General features: G+C 44.4%; 1 protein-coding gene and 1 long non-coding RNA gene across 18 annotated transcripts in view; one reads left to right on the plus strand and one right to left on the minus strand.

Moving 5' to 3' along the window:
• Positions 1-24,650, plus strand: part of ANKS1B (ankyrin repeat and sterile alpha motif domain containing 1B) — an 870,204-nt gene that overhangs the window by 790,350 nt on the left and 55,204 nt on the right. For 15 of the 17 annotated variants that reach the window (XM_059726322.1, XM_059726321.1, XM_019480905.2 and 12 more), the window contains one exon: positions 15,206-15,385. The exons of the other annotated variants lie outside the window; for them this stretch is intronic. In XM_059726322.1, the coding sequence (XP_059582305.1) occupies positions 15,206-15,385 (180 nt within the window). The remainder of the gene's footprint in view (positions 1-15,205; positions 15,386-24,650) is intronic. 17 annotated transcript variants of the gene reach the window in all.
• LOC132250115 (uncharacterized) overlaps positions 22,708-24,650 on the minus strand; it is a 77,925-nt gene continuing 75,982 nt past the window's right edge. Inside the window, exon 3 of the long non-coding RNA XR_009461676.1 lies at positions 22,708-23,065. This is a non-coding gene — a long non-coding RNA (uncharacterized LOC132250115). The remainder of the gene's footprint in view (positions 23,066-24,650) is intronic.

The following is a 24,650-nucleotide window of genomic DNA, read 5'->3' on the forward strand; positions in this document are numbered from 1 at the left end:
ATACCCTTCTGTGCCCCTGTGATGAACTTATAGGCGGCCACAAGGTCGCCTCTCAACCTTCTCTTGCGGAGGCTGAAAAGATCCAGTTTCTCTAGTCTCTCCTCGTAGGGCTTGGTCTGCAGGCCCTTGACCATACGAGTGGCCCTTCTCTGGACCCTTTCCAGGTTATCCGCATCCCTCTTGAATTGCGGCGCCCAGAATTGCACGTAGTACTCCAACTGCGGTCTGACCAGCGCCCGATAGAGGGGAAGTATCACCTCCTTGGACCTATTCATCATGCATCTGCTGATGCACGATAAAGTGCCATTGGCTTTTTTGATGGCTTCGTCACACTGCCGACTCATGTTCATCTTGGAGTCCACTAGGACTCCAAGATCCCTTTCCACTTCCGTGCCACCCAGCAGGTCATTCCCTAGGCTGTAGGTGTGCTGGACATTCTTCCTCCCTAGGTGCAGCACTTTGCATTTCTCCTTGTTGAACTGCATTCTGTTGTTTTCTGCCCACTTGTCCAACCTGTCCAGATCTGCTTGCAGCTGTTCCCTGCCCTCCAGTGTGTCCACATGTCCCCATAGCTTTGTGTCATCTGCAAACTTGGACAGAGTACATTTCACTCCCTCGTCCAAGTCACTGATGAAGACATTAAAGAGTATCGGTCCAAGGACCGAGCCCTGCGGGACCCCACTGCCCACACCCTTCCAGGTCGAAACCGACCCATCCACCATGACTCTCTGGGTGTGACCCTCCAGCCAATTCGCCACCCACCGGACTGTGTAGTCATCCAAGTCACAGCCTCTTAACTTGTTCACCAGTATGGGGTGGGATACCGTATCGAAGGCCTTCCTGAAGTCTAAGTATACGACATCCACCCCTCCTCCTGTGTCCAGGCATTTCGTAACCTGGTCATAAAAAGAAACTAGATTGGTCAGGCATGATCTGCCTGCCATGAACCCGTGCTGATTTCCCCTCAGCATAATTTGTCCTGCCGGGCTCTCACAAATGTGAGCCTTGATAATTTTTTCAAAGACTTTGCCAAGGATGGAGGTGAGACTGACAGGTCTATAGTTGCCAGGGTCCTCCTTCCTCCGCTTTTTGAAAATGGGGACCACGTTGCCCCTTTTCCAGTCCTCCGGGACTTGGCCCGTGCGCCACGAGCGTTCAAATATTCCCGCCAGTGGCTCTGCAATAATGTCGGCCAGTGCCTTCAGCACCCTCAGATGGAGCTCATCCGGGCCTGCCGACTTAAAGGCATCCAGTTCTTCCAAGTGACTCTGCACCATTTCAGGGTCTACGCATGGAAGTCTGGCGCCTTGCTGCTGCCTCTCTACAACCCCAGTGAGAGACTTGTCGTGCCCCTCACTTAGGAACACTGAGGCAAAGAACTCATTGAGGAGTTCAGCCTTGTCCCCCCTGTCTGTCACCAATTGTTTCTGCCCATTTAGCAGGGGTCCTATTCCTCCCTGGGCCTTCCTTTTACTCCCTATATATCTAAAATACAATTTCTTGTTGTCCTTTACTTGGGTTGCCATCCTCAGCTCCATGGTAGCTTTGGCCCGCCTAACTGCCTCCCTACAAGCACGAGCAGAGGAGGTATATTCATCTTTGGTGATCTCTCCCTGTTTCCACTTTTTATGTGCTCCCCTTTTGTCCCTTAGGCTGCCCTGGATTTCTCAAATTATACTCCTCTCTCTACCTCAGACGTGCTAGATGTCTTGAATCCCCCGATTTTTCTTTCTTCCAGTGTATTATCCTTATACAGTTGTGCTTTGGAGACCCATCCTTACTGTGGTCTGTCCAGGATATCTCAGGTTACTTTTATCCAGACATTTTTATCCAGCTATTTCCCCTTTGAATAGTGCAGGGTTGGACTGGCTGACCATTGAAGTCCTTTCCAACCCTACAAACCCAAATTGTATGATCCGATTCGAGTATTCCCATGGGAACCGTTCTTTGGACTAGAATTCCATTAGAGGGCATACTGTGCTCCCAGCTTATATTTTCTGGTGACAGGAGGTATAGATAGACTGTGAATTGCAGCTGCCTTTCAGGATCTTATTTTAAAAGAAAGTTAAGGATTCTCTGACCACCCTTTTTTCACCCTCTTTACTCTCCAGTGTCATTTACAAAGAGCTAAAATCTGGGTGTAATGTGACAATGGTATCATTGAACTCATGATTTCCTGTCCTAAGGAATTGCTCTAATAGACGATATGGTTGTTATACTTGTATTTTGTAAATTGTTTTCTAGCACACAGCAAATGCTAAAATACTAACAGAAAAGAAAAGCCTGCAAGTAGTTCATTCTCACTCAGTGGTTTGAAGTCATGGGATTTCTACATACATGGTAAACTGAATCACCTCCAGATGCAATCAGAACAAGGAAAAGATTGTCAGTGCTTCACAGCTAGAATTACTGGTTCAGACAATCACGAAACATTATTCATCCCTTTGTAGTATTGGAGTCTTTACAGGGAGTCCTAAAGCAAAGGACATTGGTTTGGACTATGATTCTCTCATCCATCAATATGGATGCTGTCCCATAGGAATATTTAGGCAAACACAAAGCACAGTATTTACCTTGCAGTATGCACAAATACATTTTTAGTTCTTAAAAACAGTTAAATAAGTGAAATGCATATCTTCTGCTTTAGGAGGCTCTGTTTGTATGTAGTAAATACCTGGTAAATGGAGGCAAAAGTAACAAAAATATTATATACAAAGACGCATTAATAGCATATAATAACTTTTCAAAGGCATGCACTCAAAAATTAGGAAATGCCAGAATTAAGGTTTCCTTTGCAATCTTAACTCACCCCCCCTTCTATGAAAGCATTATGATACAGTCATTAATTACATGTTCACATACTCTTTTCTCGATGGCACCCCTGCCTTATTCACTGTGCAGGAGGGATTGTTTTGGGGATGAATCAGGGTCGCATAATGAAGAAGGCTGTTTTCTGTAGAATTTTTCTTCCATTTGTTACACAAGCTGGAAGAGATGTAATGAACAAGCAAGATACAGGAGGAAAAGAAGGGATGATTTTGTAGTTGAGAAAGTAAAATGTGGCCTGGGAGAACTAGATTTTATCCTTGCCTATGCCATAGAGTTTTTCAGTGATGCTGGGAATGTCACTTACACCATACTTTTCCTGGGTGCTTATGACTGTGGCTTCATACAGACATTACAGTCAGAAGTTCAGGGGGGTTAGATTGGGTTAAAAAAGGCCACCCAATCTAATTTAGCAATTAGATAGGTGCTGGGAACCTAAGCTAATGTAAGTCAGGGGAGGGGGAGGGGTGGAAGGGATGGGGGGGCTAGCAGGGAGGGCTGGGGGGGCAGCTAGTAGGCTTTGCATGGCGGAAGAGGGGGCTAACAGCATCTACAGGGGGTGAGGGCTTGGTGGGAGTAGTGGGGTCCACAGGGGGCCTTGGGGGATCAGGGGGCTAGCAGTTTCCATGGGAAGGGGGTAAGCCTGATCCTGCTACCTCCTGTGCATTATCTGTCACTATTCCTGGGGCCAGTTTTACCAGTGTTCACCAGGAGCCCAGTTAAAGTAATTTGTAGAGAGGGATGGGCAGATCAGGGAGGCTGGTAGCTTTATGGGTGGACATTGGTGGGATTGGGGGGCTGGCACCTCTGTGGGGGAGGGGTTGACAGGATCAGGGGTCTGCCTCCCCCCCCGACCAAAAGCTATTTTTAGCCCCTACTCCTCCACCCCTAGATGAACAGTGCCCCTGCCAAACTAACCCCTGCCCTCCTTGATCCTTCCCACTCCTCCTTCCAGCCCAACTTACTTCAGTCAGCTCCTGGTATGGCAAATACTGGTAAAAACAGCACCGGGAACAGATTCGGGGGAGTTTGCAGGCTTGGGTCTGGCTGGTTGAGGGGGCGGGGGCATGCTCTGTCTGGGGGTGGGAGGAAGGGTCAGGGGGCTAAAAATAGCTTGGTGCTGGGGGGATAGGAAAAGCACAGCACTGGGGCTGGGGCTGGGGCCAGCAGCTGGGCTTTCCCTGTCTTGGGGCTGCACTCTGAACATATACAGAAGTGCAGTTAGATTGCTGTAGCCATGCACAATCTAACTTAGTGTACCTCCAAGGTACAGTTAACTTAGATTGGGTTGGTCATTTTTGACTGATCTAACCTTCCTGGAACCTCTCTAGAGTATGTACTTAGATCAACGTAACTAGGGATCTAAGTGTAAGTTCTACAGATAGGCAAAATAAATTAGATCATCAGCTGGCCATTTTTAACATGATCTATTCTAACTTCTCCCTCACCTGCCCAAATGTCTGTACATACCCTATGCCTGATTTGATCCACCAAATTAAAAGGGGTGTGAGCACCAGGAGTTGGGATGACACATTGGGAAGGGAAGAGGATCAGGGCTGCACTTGGGGATTGGGTGGGAGGTGCTGCTAGCTTGAGAGTTTGGCAAAGCAGGAGCTGGGAATGTAGGTTAAGTTTTGCCACATCTGGAGGGCAATGTGATTTGACACAGAATGATGGGATTGGCTTATTATTATAGTGGCACCATCTCATACTTTGGACTTAACTTGTAGTATGCTTGCCAAAAGGATTGTCCACTACTGCTTTTGACTTTCATTACTCTTTGCCTCAGTTTCTTCTCTCTAACATGATGATGATGATAGTACCCCTTCATCTCACCAGGGCATTGTGAAAATAAATTTTGTGAAGCATTGAGGTATTATAGTGGGAAGCCCATTAAAAAAAATAATCATTTTATCTTCAAAGTAAAGTTTGAATAGAACATCAAATTTAAAACGTGGCCACATATTGAAAAAATTAAAAGAAAACAAAATACCGAATCTGATCATGAACAGATTGATATCCATCAGGCCTGTGCAAAGTGGCTAGTATTCGCTTTGTGTTTGGATTTGGCCGATTCGGGGGACAGTGATTTGATTTGGTGATTTGAATAATTGTCCAGAATCAGTTCAGTCTAATCTGATTCGGAGATTCGGCCGCCGCTGAATCTCTGAATCAAACAGGCCACATCCCTGCCTGCTCTTCCAGCCCCAGCGTCCTGGCTCTTTAAAAAAAAAAAGCCTAGCACTCACCAGCTGCTGCCAGGTGGGGGGGTGATCCCTGCTACTCCCACTGCCCTGCACTGCATGGGGGACACTGCCGTGAGCCTCCGGAAGCTTTGACAGCCGCTGCAGCAGCAGGTGAGTGCAGGGCTTTAAAAAAAAAAAAAAGAGAGAGAGCCGGGAGCTAGGGCCAGGCAGGGCAGCCATGGGGGGGGCTGGGAGAGCGGGCAGGGGCTGGGGGCTTGTGGCAGAGCTCCCCCATGCAGCGCGGGGCAGTGGGGGACAGCAGGAATTGTCCTTCCCACCTGGCAGGAGCCAGTTTGTGGGGGGGGGTTGTTTTTGTGGGGGGGGCGTTGAGAGAACAGGCGGGTGCTCAAGGGGGTGGGGGAGCAGCCAGGGGATGGGGACAGGCTGGCATCCCCCCATGGTTCCCTCTCCCCTCCTCTAATCCCCTCCCCCTACTTACCGTCATGGAGTCCGGGTTCAGCTCCCTGCAGCAGTGAGTGGGGACAGCCCAAATCTCTGAAGCTCTCTGAACGTTTTTCCTCACACGATGGGGTCCTGCAGGATGGCCATGATCTCCCCAAGGCCCTCTTACCATGCCAAGTTGGCCCAGTGGGCACCCTCGATTCTTGCCCGCCATGTCTTTGATGGTATGAATGATAGGGAGGCTGCGTTTCAGTCCTCTTGGACAGGGTCTTGATTGACTCTCTGGACCCCATGGGTTTCCAGACCCCTGGTGGATCCTGCTCCAAGACAGATGTCACAACGGGTGTTTCGGGGCACCTTAGCCTTATGGGCTATGTGTGCCTCCAACCGCCCCTTTACCATGCCCCAAGCCTCGCTGATGGTACTGACGTTATTTGGTCTGAGCCTTGTTATAATTTGTACCCCTTGTCCTCCCTGGGCCCTTCACGGCCCCGTCTTGCGCCGCGCCCCACTGGCGCTTGGGCTGTCTGCGGCCCCATCTCGCACTGCGTCCCACTGGCGCTTGGGCTGTCCGCGGCCCCATCTCGCTCCGCACCCCACAAAGTGCTGTGCCCTCTCTGGCGCTGGGGTTGGTGCACCCCAAATGCTGTGCTCTCTCTGGCGCTGGGGGTCAATGTACCCCAAATGCTGCGCCCTCTCTGGTGCTGGGGTCCCCACGCTGCCGTGGTTCCCCTATGAGGCCTCCTCCTTCCCCTAATAGCCTCATCCAAACCACTGATGTTATACAACAGTAAACAGAACACAAGCCCCTGGGCTGTAACATAAATTCAGTAAAGTTTGAATCATTCAGACCATACCAGGGAATACTCTGTCCCTCAACAGTATCAGGAGCTGCTCGTGCAGTCAGGCCTCTCCCCATTGGTTGCTCTAGGAGAGCTCCTTCCCCCTTAGCTGCTGGCAGGGAACTGCTTTCCTGGCCTCAGCCGTGGGCTTTGTATATGAGCCAGGCCCTGCCCTTTCCGCTGACCGCTGACAGGTCTGGGCCACTAGCTCATTCTGGCTGCCCTGGTAACCAGCAGCTGGGGCTTCCAACTCACTGCTAGGGCTCTTCCCCTGGCAGTTTCAGCTCGGAGCAGGGTGCCCTGCGACACTTTTCCAAATTGATTTGGAGAGCTTTGAATCTATTCAGACCTTTATATTGGTCTCCTGATTCAATTCGGATCCAGAGATTTGGCTACCGAATCGAGCCAAATCTCCTCCTAATTGAATCAGCACCCAAAGCTTTGCACAGCCCTACTATCCATCTGTGCACTGTGCAGGACTTCTATAGGAAACAATAGTATTTGTTCATATCATTTAAATACTATTCCAAAATGCATAGGAAGTGTTAATTCTGGCATTTTGTAACACTGGAGTGTTTAACTTTGTAACCTTAATGTTCTTCTAAAATAGCTTTGTGTGTGTGTGATTTCCTTTTCTTTAAAAAAAAAACCACAGCTAACTCCCTCTTCCCCCCACCAATCAACTATATGATATTATATTGACACTCACGGTTGATCAGCAGGGATCTTGGTTTTCTCTGATAAAAAAAAAAAAATCCCCAATTTTTGGTTTTAAAAAAGTAAGCCAAAATCCACATTTTTCCATGATTAAACTGAAATGCCACTAATATACAGGTATATATTGGGGATTTTAAAAAATAAGAGAAAACCAGGATCCCTGTTGATCAGTAGGTAGAAACCTTTAGATCCATTATACAGAACTTTGTCATGCGCTAACAAAGTAACAGATTGTCATCCTCTGTGTGGTTTAAAATTAGAGAAAGGTGAAACACATTTTACCAGTCACTGCTCTCCCAGGAGAAACCACAAGTGTACTATGTTCGGGCTTTTTGTCCCAGGGTGAAAATGGCCACTCTAGGTGGAAAGTAACCTGGGAACAACCAGGGTGAAATCACTTCCTGGAGAGTTTCCCTGGGGAGAGTGCATATTTGTACATGCCATGGCTTACCTCAGAAGAGAACATGGGCCTTCAGGTTCTCCCCCTCCTTCCCCAGGTAGACAGTATGTTGCTCACTGGACTCTGCTACTCCAGAACATTCCCCCTGCACAATCTCTACATTGTGCTGCAGGGGAACACAAACTAACCATGGGTAGTCTGGTTCAGCCAATCAGGGCTGCCCAATGCACTGCTGCAATCTATCACCAGGCAGATTAAGGAAGCCTGCAGAGCAAACTGAGAATGTGCACAGGCCCTCACTAGCTGCAAAGTGCAAGCTCTCCACCCTTCAGGGCCTCAGCATTGAATGTCTGTACATGGCTCTAGGTAAGTTTCTGCAAGAACAAACCTGAGAGAATACTCCCAGATCACTTGAATGTATTTATGTAGGTTGAGTCTATCCCTCCAGACCCCTTTCTGCCACCTTGTCTCATTCTCTTTACCCAGGTGGTTCTAGTTCTTTCCCAGCACTCATGTTCTCCTTTTTCCATGTCCATCCACCCACTGGTTCTTAGTTCCAGTTTTGCCTTTGTTCGAGCTTACCAGTTCATCTAAATCTTTTCTCCCAGCCATCTTGCTCCTAGTCTCCCTGCCCATTTCTTTCACAGACTCCCAGTTCCAGCTTTTTTCTCCTTGGGATTCCAGTCTTTTCTCAGCCAGGCCTAGTCCTCTGCCCTCTGCCCCACCCCCAGACTTCCAGTCCTAATTCTTCCTCTTTCCCTGCTCACGTTATAGTCTTCTTAGACTCTGCTTCCCAATTCACTAATTTCCCTTACCCTGCTTTAGCTTTCTCCACCCTCTGTATTTGAATCAGATGGTTTTCTCCTCCTTAGTGCCTGGGGTACCAGCAGAAGGCCATATTTGGAGTACTGTTTCCAGTTTTGCCCCCACCCCCCCAACCCACACACACTACAGAAAGGATGTGAACATATTGGAGACAGTCCAGCAGAGGGCAATGAAAATGGTTACTGGGCTGGGGAACATGATTTATTAGGAGAGACTAAGGAAGCTAGGCGTATTTAGTCTGGAGAAAAGAAGACTATGGGGGGATTTAATAGCAGCTTTCAACTACCTGAGGGATGGTTCCAAAGAGGATGGAGCTAGACTGTTCTCAGTGGTGGCAAATGGCAGAACAAGGAGCAATGGTTTCCAGTTGAAGCAAAGGAAGTTTAGGTTAGACATTTGGAAAACATTTCTCACTGGACGGTAGTAAAGCACTGGAACAGGCTATCTAAAGAGGTTGTGGAATCTCCATCTTTGGAGGTTTTTAAGATCTGGCTAGACAGAGCCTTAACTGAGATGATCTAGTTTGGGATGATCCTGCTTTGAGCAGGAGCTTGGGCTAGATGACCTCCTGAGGTCCCTTCCGCTCCTGATTGTATATGGGTGCTTATATACATGCTTGGGGGTGCAGGTGGGGAGGGTTAATTAGAGAGGTACCCAGAGAGCTGCTCTAATTAAAATGCCACAGCATCATGTGTATTAAGCCCCTGTGCATTTAAAAATGGCTGTGGGATGCTTTAACTAAAGCTCATTCAATGAGCTTTAGTTAGGGTGCCCCAACAGCCATTTTTAAACCTGTGGGAGCTTATACATGTGATGCTGCGGTGATGCTAGAACATTTTAATTAGAATGCATTAGAGCAAGTGTACAGGCACATTATGATTCTATGAGGAGGTTCATTGAGAATGATCCCAGCTGCACATCCACTTTTTTAAGTTCCCAGGGCACCCATGGAAGCAGCAGCTAGGGAACTGAGAGCTCCCCACTCCCCAGCTGCAGGTGCTGCTTCACATTGTGGGGCATGGCAGCTGGAAAACCAGGATGTCTCACTTCCCCAGCTGCTTGTGCCCCACATTGTGGGTCCCAGCACATGGAGGGGCTTTAAAAAGCACACCTGTAGCTAGGCTGTAGCCATACTTTTTACACCTCCCCAGGCACTCAGCCCCAGGCAATGGTGAGAGGCTCCCTGCTCTCTGACTCCTGGCACCTAGGGAGTTTTATAGAGCGCACTAAAGCAGCTTCCCCACTGGCGACTTTAAACTCTGTGCCCAGCAGCTTTTGCCAGGCTGCCAAGGTATTGGGGATCAGAGGCTCCTGATGGAGTTTAAAGACCTCAGCAGCAAAGCCCTTCAGCTTTTCCCACCCCTGCTGGGAACCTCTGCTTCCCTGCAGCTGGCAGCCTAACCAAAGCTGCTAGGGGCCAGGTTTTGAGTCTGCTGATTGTTGGCTAGGCTTAGACAACCCCAGTCTCAAACTGGACCTGGGGCTGCCCCAGCCAGGGCTGACAATCAGCTGATTCTCAGCTGACTGCTTTGGGAGCTCAAACCAGCCCTGGTGTGGTCTGGGTTCAAGGCCGACAATCAGCTCATTGTCAGCTTCAGCCCCAGACCACACCAAGTTGGTTTGAGTCCCTGGTGTGGTACCATGACCTGTAGTCGATTGTCAGCCCTGGCTGGACCTATGGCACTCCTTTTTCAGCTTGCCATTACAGGGGAAGCCCAGGATTATGATCCTGGGTTCCCCCTGCACTGGGCAATTGGAATCTAGTCCTGCATGGCAGAAGGATTGTTGGGATCGGGGATCAAATCCCATCATGCCATTATATGAACGTGTTTCAGGGGCCCAAGGACCGAATCTTTATGGATTTTAGCTCTTAGCCTCTAGCACACCTCTGCTGAGCACATCTGAATTATAGCTTTTCAGAGACTGGTCACGTTTGGCTGGATTTGATAGCGACAACTAAACACACAACCCTAAAACAAAGCCACGCTCTTCTCCTGGGTAAATTTCAAGTCTCTGCTGCAAAGCATGAGGATGCTAGAGAATTTCAAAGAAAAAGCCTCAAAGCATTTTTTTAAATGGGATAAATAATGTATTTTTTTCTAGGCCTCATTGGCAAAAACAGCTGAACCAGTCACTCGCCAGAAAAATATCAACTGATTTTGATGATTTTGGGTGAACTTAATAATAGGGTTTTATAAGCTTTGCTCATAATAAGATATAGAGATTTGCAGCTGTTACATATGAGTTAAAACTTTCCATCTGGAAAAAAATAATACCCACTTCGGACTCCTCAAGGCTCGTCCCCCAATCTGTCAACAGTATGGTGTAGGGAGCTTTGGTGCAATTCACAGTCAAGTTTAGCACTAAGAATCTACTTTAATTCTGCCTTTAAAAAGATAGGCATATTTTTACCTTGCACACAGAAATATTTCAGCATTGTTGTACAGTACCTCAAGGTCGTTTGTTATCATTTAAGATCAATGTATTAATTAAATAAGCTTTTATTATTTATATTACCCCTTGTACAAGGGCTTGTTCCCAGCATCAAAGAATTTACAGTATAAGAAAATTGTTTTTAGCTTTGCACTCGTCTTCACAGGGAAGTTATTGACTAGTAACCTAAGGCAGTGGTTTTCATACCCTGGGGTTCCACAGTAGGGTATCAGGGGTTCTGCCAAGAGATTGAGTGTAATAGTGGAGTAGTTTGAGAGGTGGTACATTACCATTGCTGGCTTGCTTTGCTTGGCTGTGCAGCAGTCTTTAGGATAGGGGTAAGGGCTTTATGGCAGAAGAAGTGATTTGAAAGGGTTCTGTGACTTTTGGAAATTTGAAAACCACTGAAGTGGGTCATAAATTCACTAGTTAATAGTAGTAATAGTAGTAGTAGTTACTCCAGACTACCTCCCCATGTCAACACTTAGGCTCCTGGCAGATGTAATATTTTTGATGTGATTAACATGTAAATTGTGCCACAAGCTGTAACGTGCTACACATAGAGGCAATTTACAATATGATGGAATGGCATACCAGCCGCAAAGATGTTCCACTTAAAACATCTTGTGGACTGTCTTTGTAGCTGGTTTGTATCACTCAAAAATTTGAATTTGTGGCATCTTAAAGTCGAGTGGTACAGCCTTGTGCCAGGTTGCAGCACTCAGTTTCACAGGCACCAAAATGTGGCAGCCACTGGACTCCATCTGCTTGGGAAGTTTAACCCATGCCAGGCAGCCCTACATGGGGGAGGGAAGTTTCAATTCATGTACAGCCTGCCCATGCTCTTAGAGAATTCACTGTAAGTGAGATTGCCCTACATTTGGGTTTAAGCTTCCCAGATGGAGGCTATTAATTTACTGTGCAGTAAGCGCCTGCATGTGTAGATGATGATGCTTTACTGGGTGTGTCTACACATGGGTTTAGGCTTGCTTAAATTTACTGCACAGTAAATTACTGCTCAGTGAGCAGGAATAGGCCGGTGTCTACATGTGCAGACAACCTGGGACTAAATTTAATCTCAGGTCAGAGCAGCCTGCCATGTGCCCCTGTGGCCTCCAGGGGGAGCTCCAGTCTCCAGCCACATGGCTGCCAGCCCTTGGTACTAACTTTAGTCCCAAATTGAAGCCAGAGCCATCTGTCAACACTTGGGAATAACTTTAATCCCAAATTGAAGCCAGGAGAGGTGGCCAGCCAGGAGCCTTGGGGCTGGGCTCAGGGAGGCCCCCTGGGTTCCTGCTCAGTAATGCATGTATACGTGCATTACTGCATAGTAACTAATCGGGCATAAATTTGATATCCGCATGATGCAGGTATCAAATTTACGCTCAAGTTGGCATACGTCACCATATTTACTGCACAGTATGGGCATGCACATGGAGATGCATTCCTGTACTAGGCAGTAATTTCAGTTACTGTGCAGTAAGTGCATACACATAGACGTGCTCACTAAGCAGTAAATTATTCTACTGCACACTCAAACTCGAGAATAGTTTGAGCCAGAATAAATTTCTTCCTGGTACAGCATCTACATGCATGCCCAGGACAGCAATTTGAGCTGGTGTGGAGCAGTTAATGCCAGTGCTGCTCCAGGTGGCAGCTTCAGGCAGCAGCAGGGCTGGCTGGGGCATGAGGGTGCTGCAAGTGCAGATCTGTATGGCTAGATGGCAGTCAGGAGTCTGTTTCATTGCTGGCTAGGCTAGCCAGGTGCAATTTAGACCTGCAGTTAACATCTACATGTGCATTTAATCACAGTTAATTACTCCACTGTAAGATAGTACTGTCAGGGACAGTACTATCTGGGACAGTACTATCTTATGGTGTGTTAATTAGTTTACTGCAGACTAATACCATTGCATGTGCAGATGATGATGCTTTACTCTGCAGCTAATTAGTCTGCTCCACAATAAATCGCATGTGTAGACATGACCACTAATTTCTAGATGTATACCAGCCCTCTTCTGGAGCAGTTTGTATTCATATGAGACTTAGCTGGGCCATCTGTTCAACATCTGGTTATAAGCGGGTTGTTCTTGAGCATGATGTTCAGCTGTGGCTACATCTCTTCATCAGTCCAAATCTGGCCACATGTTTTTGTCAGCCTCTAAGCAGCCTCATATATCCTTGCATGAAAGCTTCTTCAGAGATGTAATTCAAAGAGTGGCTTGAAAAGCTAACAGTAATTTGCTGGTGACACAAAAGTGGTTAACAAGGGGTGAAATCCAGGGAAGTCCAAGCAGGGCCACCTGTAATCCTGACTCTGCAGCAGTTAAGTACAGAAAACTGATCACAGTCCAGTTGGGTAGAGCCTAGAGCAGGCTGTGCAACTTTGGTGTGACTTCAGGAGGGGCCTCAGGTGACACAAGCATACAGTGTCTCAGGTAGTACCCCAAGCCACACACTGCATGGACCACATGTGGTGGAGGTTTCCCCGCCAGGATCCTCCTCACCATGCAGGCTTCACTGGCAGCACACGGCCCCCTTGCTCCTCACAGGCATCATGTGCCCCCCTTGCATCCTCCATGCTCCACCAGCATGCACATGACCTGTCAGGCTACTTCCCTGCTATTCAGGAGTAGATGGACAGCCAATTGGACAGCCCTGGCCTACTGCAGTGTGACATGGAGGTGGAAGGAACAAATCATGTAGGCTGAGGACAGACATTCAAAAAACCTGAGCCTGAATTGATTCAATCTTTGCAGGTTAGTCTAACCTGGCTAGGCTGAACGGGTTTGTAACTGTACAGACATTCCCACTGGACTGAGAAAATCCAGGCATATGCCTGCAGTGGCTCAGGCTAGAAGCTGGGAGGCACTAGAGCAGCCCTCCCTTCCCTTGCACAGTGCTGAGCTGAGGGGGTGTGTGGCCAGGCCCCAGCAGTATGCTCTGATTAGGGAGGGGTTCCTCTCCCTCCCTGCTCCTGACCAGCCCAGCAGGGAGTTGATAACAGCATTTAGCACCCCATCAAAACACAACAAAAGCCTCTCTCATTAGTTCGAGCTCTTCTTAAACACCTTTTTCCAAGGAAGGAAAAGAGAGCTGTTTTGGAGCTGTTGATTAGCTCCAAAAAGCCCTAAGTGGACACTGTTCTGTCTGCCTTTGTCCTGTCCACCTTACATAGACACCTCTCACCATTAGCTAGCATACCACATGCTGGCTGTGCTGTGGGAGAGGGGAAGGGGGCAACCCCTGCTTGATCAGGGAGTGGTGGTGGTGGGGAGGGGAAGGCAGAGGGAAGCCAGGCAGATGCTGCTGTGCCTGCAGTCTCTGCCAGAGCTCCAGGCAGGGAGCAGAGGGGCGGGGCCAGACCTGCTGTTGAACAGAGAGTCCTGCCTGTGCCTGCAAAGCATCTGGGATGCTGGGGGACTCTGGTTTAAGTTAAACCAGGAAGGGGTGTGGGACATCATTGCATAAACTGATTTGATCCAAATCAGTTAAGTCTGATACTACATCAACCAGGTTTATCTCGAACCGGTTTCAGCCATTTTCAAACTGGTTTATGTGCACTGAACGTCTGTTCTGTTACAGGTTTAAACCAGTTTCTGATCACTTAAACTGGTTTACGCGTAATGTCTGTCCCTAGCCTATGGTTTGCAGTCCACATTAGTAGAGCACAAATGTAGATTGACATGGTAGTATACAACATGCTGGTAGCTGCTTCTTTTTTTAGCAATCTCCATGGTAGTGTAAGCTGTTGAGGACTGTTGTTTGCCATTTGGATGAAGTGTTACAGATGCAGTTAGGGAGTTGCAAACTTCAAAGCATACTGGTGTAGACAAGGCCACTGTGCTCTGCATGTCTTACAGCAAATAGTTTGGGTAGATACTGTTGGTTATACTGCTTTCTGAAGGTCTGGGAGTTGTAATCGGTGTTTTATTACTAATACCTTAGCTCCATTTAGAACTCCATTTTTAAGACATACAGATTGTTCTATCATGTCCTTGTTCACTCTTTTGCCTGCCAGCAGAGAGACTTTTCTGGAGTACAGACTACTTAGCCATTCAAGAGTGGTGAGATTTAGGATGCAGGATGGGGAGAATGGTGGTGTAATTTGCTACCAGTCCACACAAGTAGTAGACTATTTCCTTTTCTATTCTGGCTCCCTTGCACACGCTGGCACATATTTGGGGAGTGGAGTCAAAACTTTTGTCTACTTTCCACCCACCTCTATCAGCTCTTTCAGTGTGCACAAGGATAAGTCTAATGGTTTCCCAGAGCCTACTCTTTTCCTGCTCTCACACAAGTAATGCAGGGAGACCATGAGGAAGGTAAGAGAGTGTCCTTGTACTCTGCACTTGTAGAGCAGTCACAATTTCATTCTTACCCTACACTCATAATGTTTCCCTTCTAGAGATGCTTTTACATTTTATATTGATAATAGCTCAAATATAGTTTCAAACTTGCTGTCTAGAGTCAGAAAAATGGTATTTTATGATACATTTTTCATTTTTATCCAGGAACCCAGTGGTAACCACACTCCTCCTCAGTTGTCTCCATCACTTAGCCAAAGCACATACACTACTGGTGGCTCCCTAGACGTTCCTCACATTATCATGCAGGGTGATGCAAGAAGAAGAAGAAATGAAAACTATTTTGATGATATTCCCCGGTCAAAGTTGGAAAGGCAGATGGCACAGGTAGGGTCCTTTTTGTGGTAAGACTGTCCTTTTGTGGTAATCAGGTAGAGACATAATTCTAACACTTGTTGCATATCCATATTATAGGGCCCGATCGTGATTTCAGGGTTTTTTTTCTGTTTCAAAGGATTGCATGCCATATATCTGAATCCAAACCTAGATTTTGTTTTCACAAGCTAATGTGCAAATTATTGTGTATATATGAAGAGATTTCTACAGCCAGCTTTTTAAAGGCATTTAGGTACCTAAAAATCCAAGTAGGTGATTTATTTATGAGAAGGTGCAGATTCCTTGTTTTATGAGCAGCCTGGACAAAAATATGCTGGTAGAAGCTTACTGCGTAAAACGCAAAAAACTGATAAGAGCTGTGGCAGCCATCTTTATTAATGGAGTGGGTCAGCCCTTTTCTAAGGACACTTGTAATCTTGGGGTATGTTTGAACATTTTTAAAAGATTTTCACTTTCCTTATGTAATGACTTTTCTGCCCATCACCATAGCACTTAACACAGCTAGACATTAAATGACAGTCCAGAAAAGCACAGCTGTTTTAATCATACCCTCTCCCCTCCCACTTCAACCAACTGGAAATAATGTACTGACAATTTTAAATCAAGCATATGCTTCACAGTAAAGATATGTGTGCACTACTTTAAAGGTCAGAAAAGTTAAGCTTTGATAGGCTCTCAGCAGAAGTGCCTCAGGATGATCTCTCCTGCTTTTGTATGGTGCATAGGAAAGAAGATACCATATCCTTAAATTATTTAGTGTTTACAGTATGTATCAGAAATACAACTTTGAATGACTCTCAGAAACAGCTAGTGCAATCCATGAAGCAACTTAGTCTACTGAGCAGACAGGTTGCTGCATTTTGAAGCTTCCAAATGATCTTCATTCATAGCCTGAACTGCAAAGTATATTTCAGTAGTGCAATTAGGAAGTGGCAAAAACTATGCAACTATCTATGTGAAAGGTGATGTCAGCAAAAAATACTTCAGTCTCTTAGCCAAGTGTATGTACAGAAAAACCCTATTAAAAAAACAAGTGAAAGCAAGCCAAGATGGTGCTGCTATCTGGGAATCTAGCCCTAGGTGATAAATTCTACTTGTTCAGGAAACATGTATAGAAAAGTGAATTTGGACTTTTTTTCCTTCTTAGTTTTTAGAGAACTTCTCTGGCTGCTCTGTAATTCTGTCCTACTGAAATAATACTTTCATTCTAACCTAGAAATGGAAAAAGCTAAGGGAAGTTGCCTAGTGAGCAAGCCTGCTTTCAAACGGAGGTCTTCTGGACTTCCAGAGCTTGAGCAAATTTGACTTAAGTGGAAGTGAAAGGGAAAAAAACACTTTGTCACCAACTGTAAAAATACTTTTCTGAAAGTCACAAAACTTGAAAGTCAGAATATGAAATATCCAATTATTTGTGGTTGAGGTGGCAATCATTTGTGCACATTTTATCACTTGGTTCACACTCTCATGTCCGCTTTTATTTTAGTCCCTAATGTTTAAAAAAAAATAAAGTACTGTATTAGCAAGTTGGCCTGCCTTCTTGTTGATCTCCTCTTTTCCTGTCCACAGCTCTGCTCTTCCCAAGAGGTATAATACATCCCTTCATCAGATACCAGGGGACTTGCTTAACAGTTTCAAATTGCTTTCCCAGAAAGTCTGTGATACATGCCTTATATGCAAGGAGAAATCTGAGCACTTAGCATCTCAACTGCTTTGAACCACTTTAAAGTCAATTAAGTGTTGCCTTTTATGTTTTCCTGGGAGTTAGTCCCCAGTGAATGATGCTGTTCCACCTGTTCTCTCCCACTGTCTCAGTGAACTACATCAGTCATCCTTCAGGGTTCTAAAAGAAGACAGTGAACAGACTGTAACAGGTGAACTCAAATCTGTTTGAATGCTCTTCTGACTTGGAATCCAGTTCTATAGCCCTGATGTTTGCAAATGTCTCTTGATTTTAATGCGAATGTCAGCAGCTTCCTCTGGTGCTCATTCTCACTTGGTTGGAGTCACTCTATTAAGAGGTTAAGCTTGGCTTTTCTCAGCCACTCTAGTCCCAAAATTCCATTTTTTTCTTAGTCTCTCAATTTATGCCCTTACTGCTTTGCTGACATGAACAAAATCTAAAAAGTCCAGTCTAATACAAAAGTATATCTAGCCCTTTCTACTCTGAAGGCAGGGTAGGTACGCACCTTATAGACCAGGGGTGGGCAATTATTTCAGGTGGAGGGCCGCTTACTGAGTTTTGGCAAGCCATCGAGGGCTGCATGACAGGCAGCCAGGGGTAGATAAATATTAATTTTCTAAATTTTTTAGGAGCCCCATGGGCAGGATAGAATGGCCTGGTGGGCTGCATCTGGCCCATGGGCCACATTTTGCCCACCCCTGTTATAGACCACCTGAAGAACATAAGCTTTCATGAACTCAAGTTCACTTCACCAGCTGCTTCTGACTTCTGACTAACTACCTCCCCTTCTACCCTGTCAGACAGGAATGGTCAAGGTATGGTTTATTCCAACCATACACACATTAATACATTCAGTCCAATTGTTAACATGGGCTCTCTACTCACTTCTGTCTAGCAGCTTCTTAAGAATATAAGAATCTAGAAAATGCCATATTGGGTGCATCTACATGTGCACTTGACTGCAGAGTAGACTAATTAGCTCTGGACTAAAGCTTCACAGTCTACACATGCACTGGTATTAGGGCTCAGTACATTTATTAACTCAGCTATAAGCTAGTGCTGTCAGGGACAGTATTATCTTACAGCAGAGTACTTGCGTGTGATCAAATGCATGTGTAGACTATGATGGGAGCTGGCTGGGGCACGAGGGTGCTAAAGTGTGGGGGCTGCCTGCCAGCTAGCCCCGCATTGTAACACCCTCTTGCCCTAGCCAGCCGTGACCACTACCCAGAGTCTGGGGTTGACCCCCCCAGGTCCCCTGCTAGTCCAGGACTGCTCTTCCCCAGCTCAGTGTACTGTGGTCCCAGGTGCATGTGTAAACGCTGAACCTGGGAGCAGCTGACTCCACCGTGAGCTTCCCCGGAGTTAATTGCATTGTACTAATTGCATGTGTAGAGGCACCCACTGTGTCATATCAGTGCTCCACCTAGCCAAGTATCCTGCCTTGTACTGTGGTAGGAGTGGATGCTTTAAAAGGAAAGCATTGAGTGAATTATATCTAGTATGTTCTGTCCCCTATCTAAAAAGTCCAGTCTAATACAAAAGTCTATCTGGATCCTACCCTGGAGGCACGGTAGATAGGCACCTTATAGACCAATTGAAGAGCATAAATTTTCATGAACTCAAGCTCAATGCTCCCTGACATCCACCATTGTTGATTTAGAGATGCCAGAGTATATTAATAGCTATTAATGAATCTATTGTCCATGAATTTGTCTAGTCCCTATCTGCCTCTATGGCCTCTTGTGGTAATGACAAGCTAACTACACACTGAATAAAATACTTTCTCTTGTTAGTTTTAAGCCTCTCTCCCATTAATTTCAGTGGGTGCCCCTGAGTTCTAGGATCACAATTCTTCTGTTTCAAATAGTTGTGGGTTCCATCATCATGTTATTTTCTGCTCAGGCTCTGACTGAAAGCACCCTGCCACCAATTGTTTCTCATACAATTTTTTAAAGGATTTTTCTATCAGCTGTTGTTGTTCCCTTAACTCTTTCTCTGTCAGGCTGAATGCAAGAATATGCTGTCACAAGGTGTTACACGTGCAGAAGGGCTTTATCCTCATTGCTGTGATTTTGGATGTTGCTGAGTCTCACTTTTAATTTTTAATTGACACATTTAATTTTGAAGAGACTAATAGATTATTGACAGTTTACAAAGCAATATCTTAAGATAAAGAATTTCTGCCTCTGACAAACTGTTCATTATGCCTTTTTCCTAAACTTTATTTGATTTAATTTTTTTCAGGGTAAGCCTGTTTTAAGAGACATTTTACAACCTAATATCTGAAAAAAATGTTTTAAGTAACTGATGCTTTCTAAGTCTTCCATATTTTATATGGCAAATATTTTCACTACAGTGTGTCTGATAATCATAAAGCATACTTATTTGTGCATTGGATATTAGCTGTTGTTATGATAAAACTATTATACTGTTTGAGAAGGAAAAGATTAAATCATTATTCCAAACAATGTTCAACTCTTCTTCCTAAATATCAAGGACTGTTCACTTTATCAAGGCAAGATTGTTTTTAAATTATTTATTGTGGATAGACCTACTATCACAGCAAATGTAAGTTCATTCAGAGCTCCATAATAGATTGCAAATGGTTTTCTGTTCATTTTATAGGGAAATAAAATAGATTAATGCTGAATTTTCAACCAATTTAGGCACCTAAATTCAGCCAATTAAGGCACCTAAATCCTATTGTATTTCAAGTTGACATGGGGTTCTAAATCCTAGAGTTCAAACTCCTAGCAAAATTGTGTACCTTGAAAGACAGAATAAAATAAAATAGCTGCAAAATATGCTTAAGAAGGGATTGATTGGTCTGTGTCATCTTTATAGTAGAGGGAAATGTTTTATTGTTGAAACTGAAACTAATGATCTTATTATTTATATATATATATATATATATATATATATATATATATATATATATATATATATATATATAGCTTATTTTAAAATATCTCAGGTTGCATTCAAAATTACTAACCCTTGAAATTAGAATTGAAATTATTTGGGAATAGATTAAAGGACCCACAGTAGTCAGTGAAAAGAATTGTACTGAAATCAGTGGACTTGTGGACCAGTATTATTTCTGATATAAAGAAGAGCCAATATTTATGGGGAGAGTCAGTGAAGGTGGAAAAGGTAGCATGGTTAAATTCCTTAATAAATATTGTTTCAGATCCAACTCTTTAGGATTAAAGATTCCACAGACAACAAAACAAACTTTAGTAACTAGACTACAAATATATCAAAGCTTGCAGGACATTGTTGTTTATTTTATTATTTTAGTCTTTGCTTATTTTAATATTGTATATGAGGGGAAGAAGGATATTCTTGCATATCTCAAAGAAGTAGAAAAAAAATTGAATTGTCACATTTTGGATCTAGGAAATTCCTTCTTTGAAGTTAGTACCAAGGACTGAACCCTATGCAAACTTCACGTTAAGCCTTTATGGACTCTATTTTCCTTGCTCAATTTTTATTGTTCAGATTGAAGGCTCACTAAAATATAATGGAATGGACATATAAAGTAAAGCCATTCTAGTTAATGTAGTCCTACTTTGGTGTGTGAAATTGGATATTTGTAATTCATGGAAGGATTAGGATTGGCACATAGAAGCCAATTATATAAATGGCAGATTTTCTGTGTGAGGTTAACATTCTTTTCAATAATATTTAGCTGACAAAAAAATAGGAGGCATTATTTTCTGACTGACCCTTACATATGCATAATACTTTAGGACATGGAGTCCCAGAAGACCGCATCACATTGCTGTTTGGTATGAATGATACAAATTAATGCCATACCTATAGTACACCTAGTTGGGGACAAATATATAATTATTCATTTACTGTTTATTTTCCTCAATCCAGCCTGGCAATGTACAATCCTTGCTTTTGTAAAGATGATATGATAAAACAATGGGAGGTGGTAGGTCCTTCTACTAAAGGAACAAAAGTCTAATTAAAAAATTGAAGAAGCTTGTATCTGGAGCAGAGCTTTATGCTTCAGTATCTTTAGCCTTACAGTGGGAGCTCAGAGTGCTTTCCTGAGATGATGTCCACTTACTGAGATGCCTATGGATATTGGTACATAATTTAGGGGGCCTGTTACTGAAAGTTACTTTATCTTAAATATAGGATATGTTTGTTCAGATTATTATCAGAAATAGGTTATTGGTGTCTTCAATCTCACTCATCAACTGCACAGAGACAGAATAGCCCTAATGGAAATTTAGCTCCAAGTTTATGACCATCAAGCAGTTGGGATGCTGATGGTCTATTAGCATTGAGATGCACTGACATAGAAAGCCCATCTTGACAGTCTGTGAAGGCTCCCAGTCTGAGTATAACTTACATGTGCAAAGATACCAGCCTGAGGTTCATTTGTAGCAATGTAGCACAGGAGAAGCAAGCAGTCACTTAAGATTTGCTATACTCACTAAGAGTTTGAACAGGCTTTCATTTCTAATGGTGGAAATTTCAGGAGAGGTAATGTCCAGGCATTCCACCCTGCAGCCATCCTCTCTCCCCTGCTTTCTGTGCCTTCCCCTTACTGGGGTGATACCAGTCTGGGGAAGCCATGGGGAGCAGCAGCTGCTTCACTCCTTCTGGTCTTTATGGGGATTTGAGTTGCAAGGAAAAAATCTCCATGCCTTTCCCAGACCAGGGGGAAAGATTGACCCATTGTTCCCTCCCCTCCCTTCAGGGAATCTTTCCCTGATGTCAGGTGCACAACACTCAGGACCATGAAAAAGCAGATACGCAGTTAGGAATCCCAGCTGAACGTCCACCCACTTTTTAAAGCTCTCCTATCTCCAGCTATATTTGCTGGAGCAGTTGCCTGTACCTGGGAATGAGAAAAGCTCCCCATCCCTGGCTATAAATGCCCATTTAAAGAGGGCTCTCCAACCTCTTCAAATCTTATAGCCAGAGCCTGGGAGAGAGAGAACAGCAGGGCAATGCTCCCCAGACTGGAGTGACCTCCCAGGCATCTGCTGCTGCTCCCCACACCTTCTCCAGACTGGGATGACCCTAGTCTCAGGAAGATATGGGGAACATTTTCTCACCACTGGTCTTCCTGGTCTGGGAGGAATGGACCAGGAGGGAAGTGTACAGGCATTTATTCCTGCACAAGAAACTCTTGCACAGAGAAGATCTTCCTCACGGAATGAGGGGAATCTCTCTCTCAAATCAGGCGTCTTCCTGCAGAAGAAATCTAACAAATGCTTGTGAGCTCTTAGTTTCTACCGAGAGAGCAGCAATTATCCCAGCAGAAAGTGAATGCAGGCGTGTGACCTAGAACTCCAGGCAGGAAGGATGCATCTCCTTACTCTGAGGGATCTGGCATGTTTTTCTCAATCAGACAATGCAATAGTCTACTTGAACTAAGAGAAGGTAACTGAAGCAAGCCTTCCCCCATCCCACTCAAAAGCGACCCAGTTCCCATTTAATGTGTTGGGAATTAACCTGAAATCAGTTTGCACTCACTGGAGCTTTAGCAGGTATGGGTTCACCTCAGGTTTCAGTCAAATTGCTGAGCAGAGAACTCTATCCTGGGGACTGGAGTCCAATGAATGACAGCTTCAGTCAGCTAATAGTAAAGCAGTTTCTCTCTTTTTATTAAAGGACAGTAAGATACATACTTCTGCAACAGATATTAGATGGCAGTGTTGTCCAATGGTTACAGCATTGGTTTGGAAATCAGGACATCTAGGTTCTCTTCTTTCCTCAGCTGTGGTCTGGTGGGTGACCTTCAGCAAGTAATTTCCACTTTGTGCTCCTTAGTTTTCTTATATGTAAAATAGAGATAATGATACCAAGTTTTTTTTGTAAGGTCCATTGAGACTGCTGATGAAAATCACTCCATAAGAGCTAGGTAGTGTTATTAATAATAGTAATGACTGGCCTTTTTTTAGCAAAGTGTCACTTCCAGGAGGTCTGTGCTTTTCCAAAGGTCCTCTTCATCTTATGAGCTATCAGAAAGGAAGAAGAATGCATTCTAGTTTCCCTTATGGATTCAAAAGGGCTTCCTCTTGAACAGAACTTTTGAATATTTCTACTGTGTAAGATGCAGCATTTGTCAGATGTAGCAGAGCATTGGGGATCTTCCAGCAACCACTCTCCTTTGGGGCTAACCAACATGTTCGGAGCAGGGGTTATCAGTGTCAGCTAAAAGTACCACCCATTCAACTCAATTCCTTCCTTTGGTCAGCACCAATTCTAAGGACCTACAGTAAACCCAGACTGATTTCCTGTGGGTTGCATGCAAAGTCCCTTAATTGCTAGTGTTCCTTAGTATTATAATTTTTATCACTTTAGTTTTCATTTAAGCTTTGTGCATTGTGCCCTTCCAGGTTCTTAGAGATAATCATTCATATTCATTGTTTGTTATGCCTGAAGGAAGAACAATGGAATAGTTCTGTTATACATTCAAATAATTTGCCCATCTCCTCTTCTTCTGCAGAGATCTACCTTCATGGGACTCCTTCAGATTAAGCAGAAGGCAGTGTGATGGGTCGGAGTTACACTGCCCTTTGTAAAATGTAGAGGTGGAAGGGACCTCATTAGTCATCTAGTCTCTCCCCCTGCACTGAAGCAGAGACCACCGTAACAGAATTGTATCTAGCTTATACCTAAATCTCCAGGAAAGAGCTCATATTCTCCTGTGCCAGTGCTTGACTACTCTCATAAAGCATTTTCCCAGTACCTAACCTAAATCATCTTAATTTTAAGCCAAGCCAGGTTTGTTTGTTTTTGTCCTATTCCCACTATATGTGGACAAAAATTATTTACTGTCCACTTTATAACAACCTTTTACATATTGGAACACTGTTAATACATCTCCCTCCTCCTCTCACCCCCACTTCATCCTCCTCTTTCTAAACTAAACAAACGCAGTCTCTTCAGCCTTTCTTAAGCCACATATTCTAAACCACTTATCAATTCATATCGTCTCCTCTGAACACTCTCCAGTTTGGGTACATCTTTGTAAAAGTGTAGTACCCAAAAATGTGTACAGTATTCCATATGAGACCTGAGGTGCAGAAGAATAATTTAACAGCTTCTTATGTACAACACACCTCTTAACACACCATACAATGAGATTTGCCTTTTTTGCAACAATATCTCATTCCTTTCTTGTATTCAGTTTGTGCTCTACTATAACCCCCAACTTTTTCTGTTACTGCTGCCTACAGTTTATTTTTCATTTCACATCTGTACATTTAATTTCTCCTTTGAAACCATAGTGCTTTGCACTTGTCTTTACTGAATTTGATCTTGATGATTTTTTTTAACCATGGCTCAAATTATCAAAATCATTTTGAATTCCAAACCTGTCTTCCAACAGGTTTGCAGTTGCTCACCACTTTGTTTCATCTGCAGATTTTTAAGTATGCTCAATTCTATTATTCAAGCCATTAATGAACATACTGAACTAAGAACCAAGACAAGCTGTTACAGAACCCCACTTGTAATGCCAACCCAGTTTGACAGTGAACAGTTGGTAATTACCTCCTGTGTATGGATTTTCAATTAGCTTTCTCTCTCATTTTACAG

This window comes from Alligator mississippiensis, chromosome 4 (genome assembly GCF_030867095.1).
Source record: "Alligator mississippiensis isolate rAllMis1 chromosome 4, rAllMis1, whole genome shotgun sequence".
NCBI lineage: Eukaryota > Metazoa > Chordata > Crocodylia > Alligatoridae > Alligator > Alligator mississippiensis.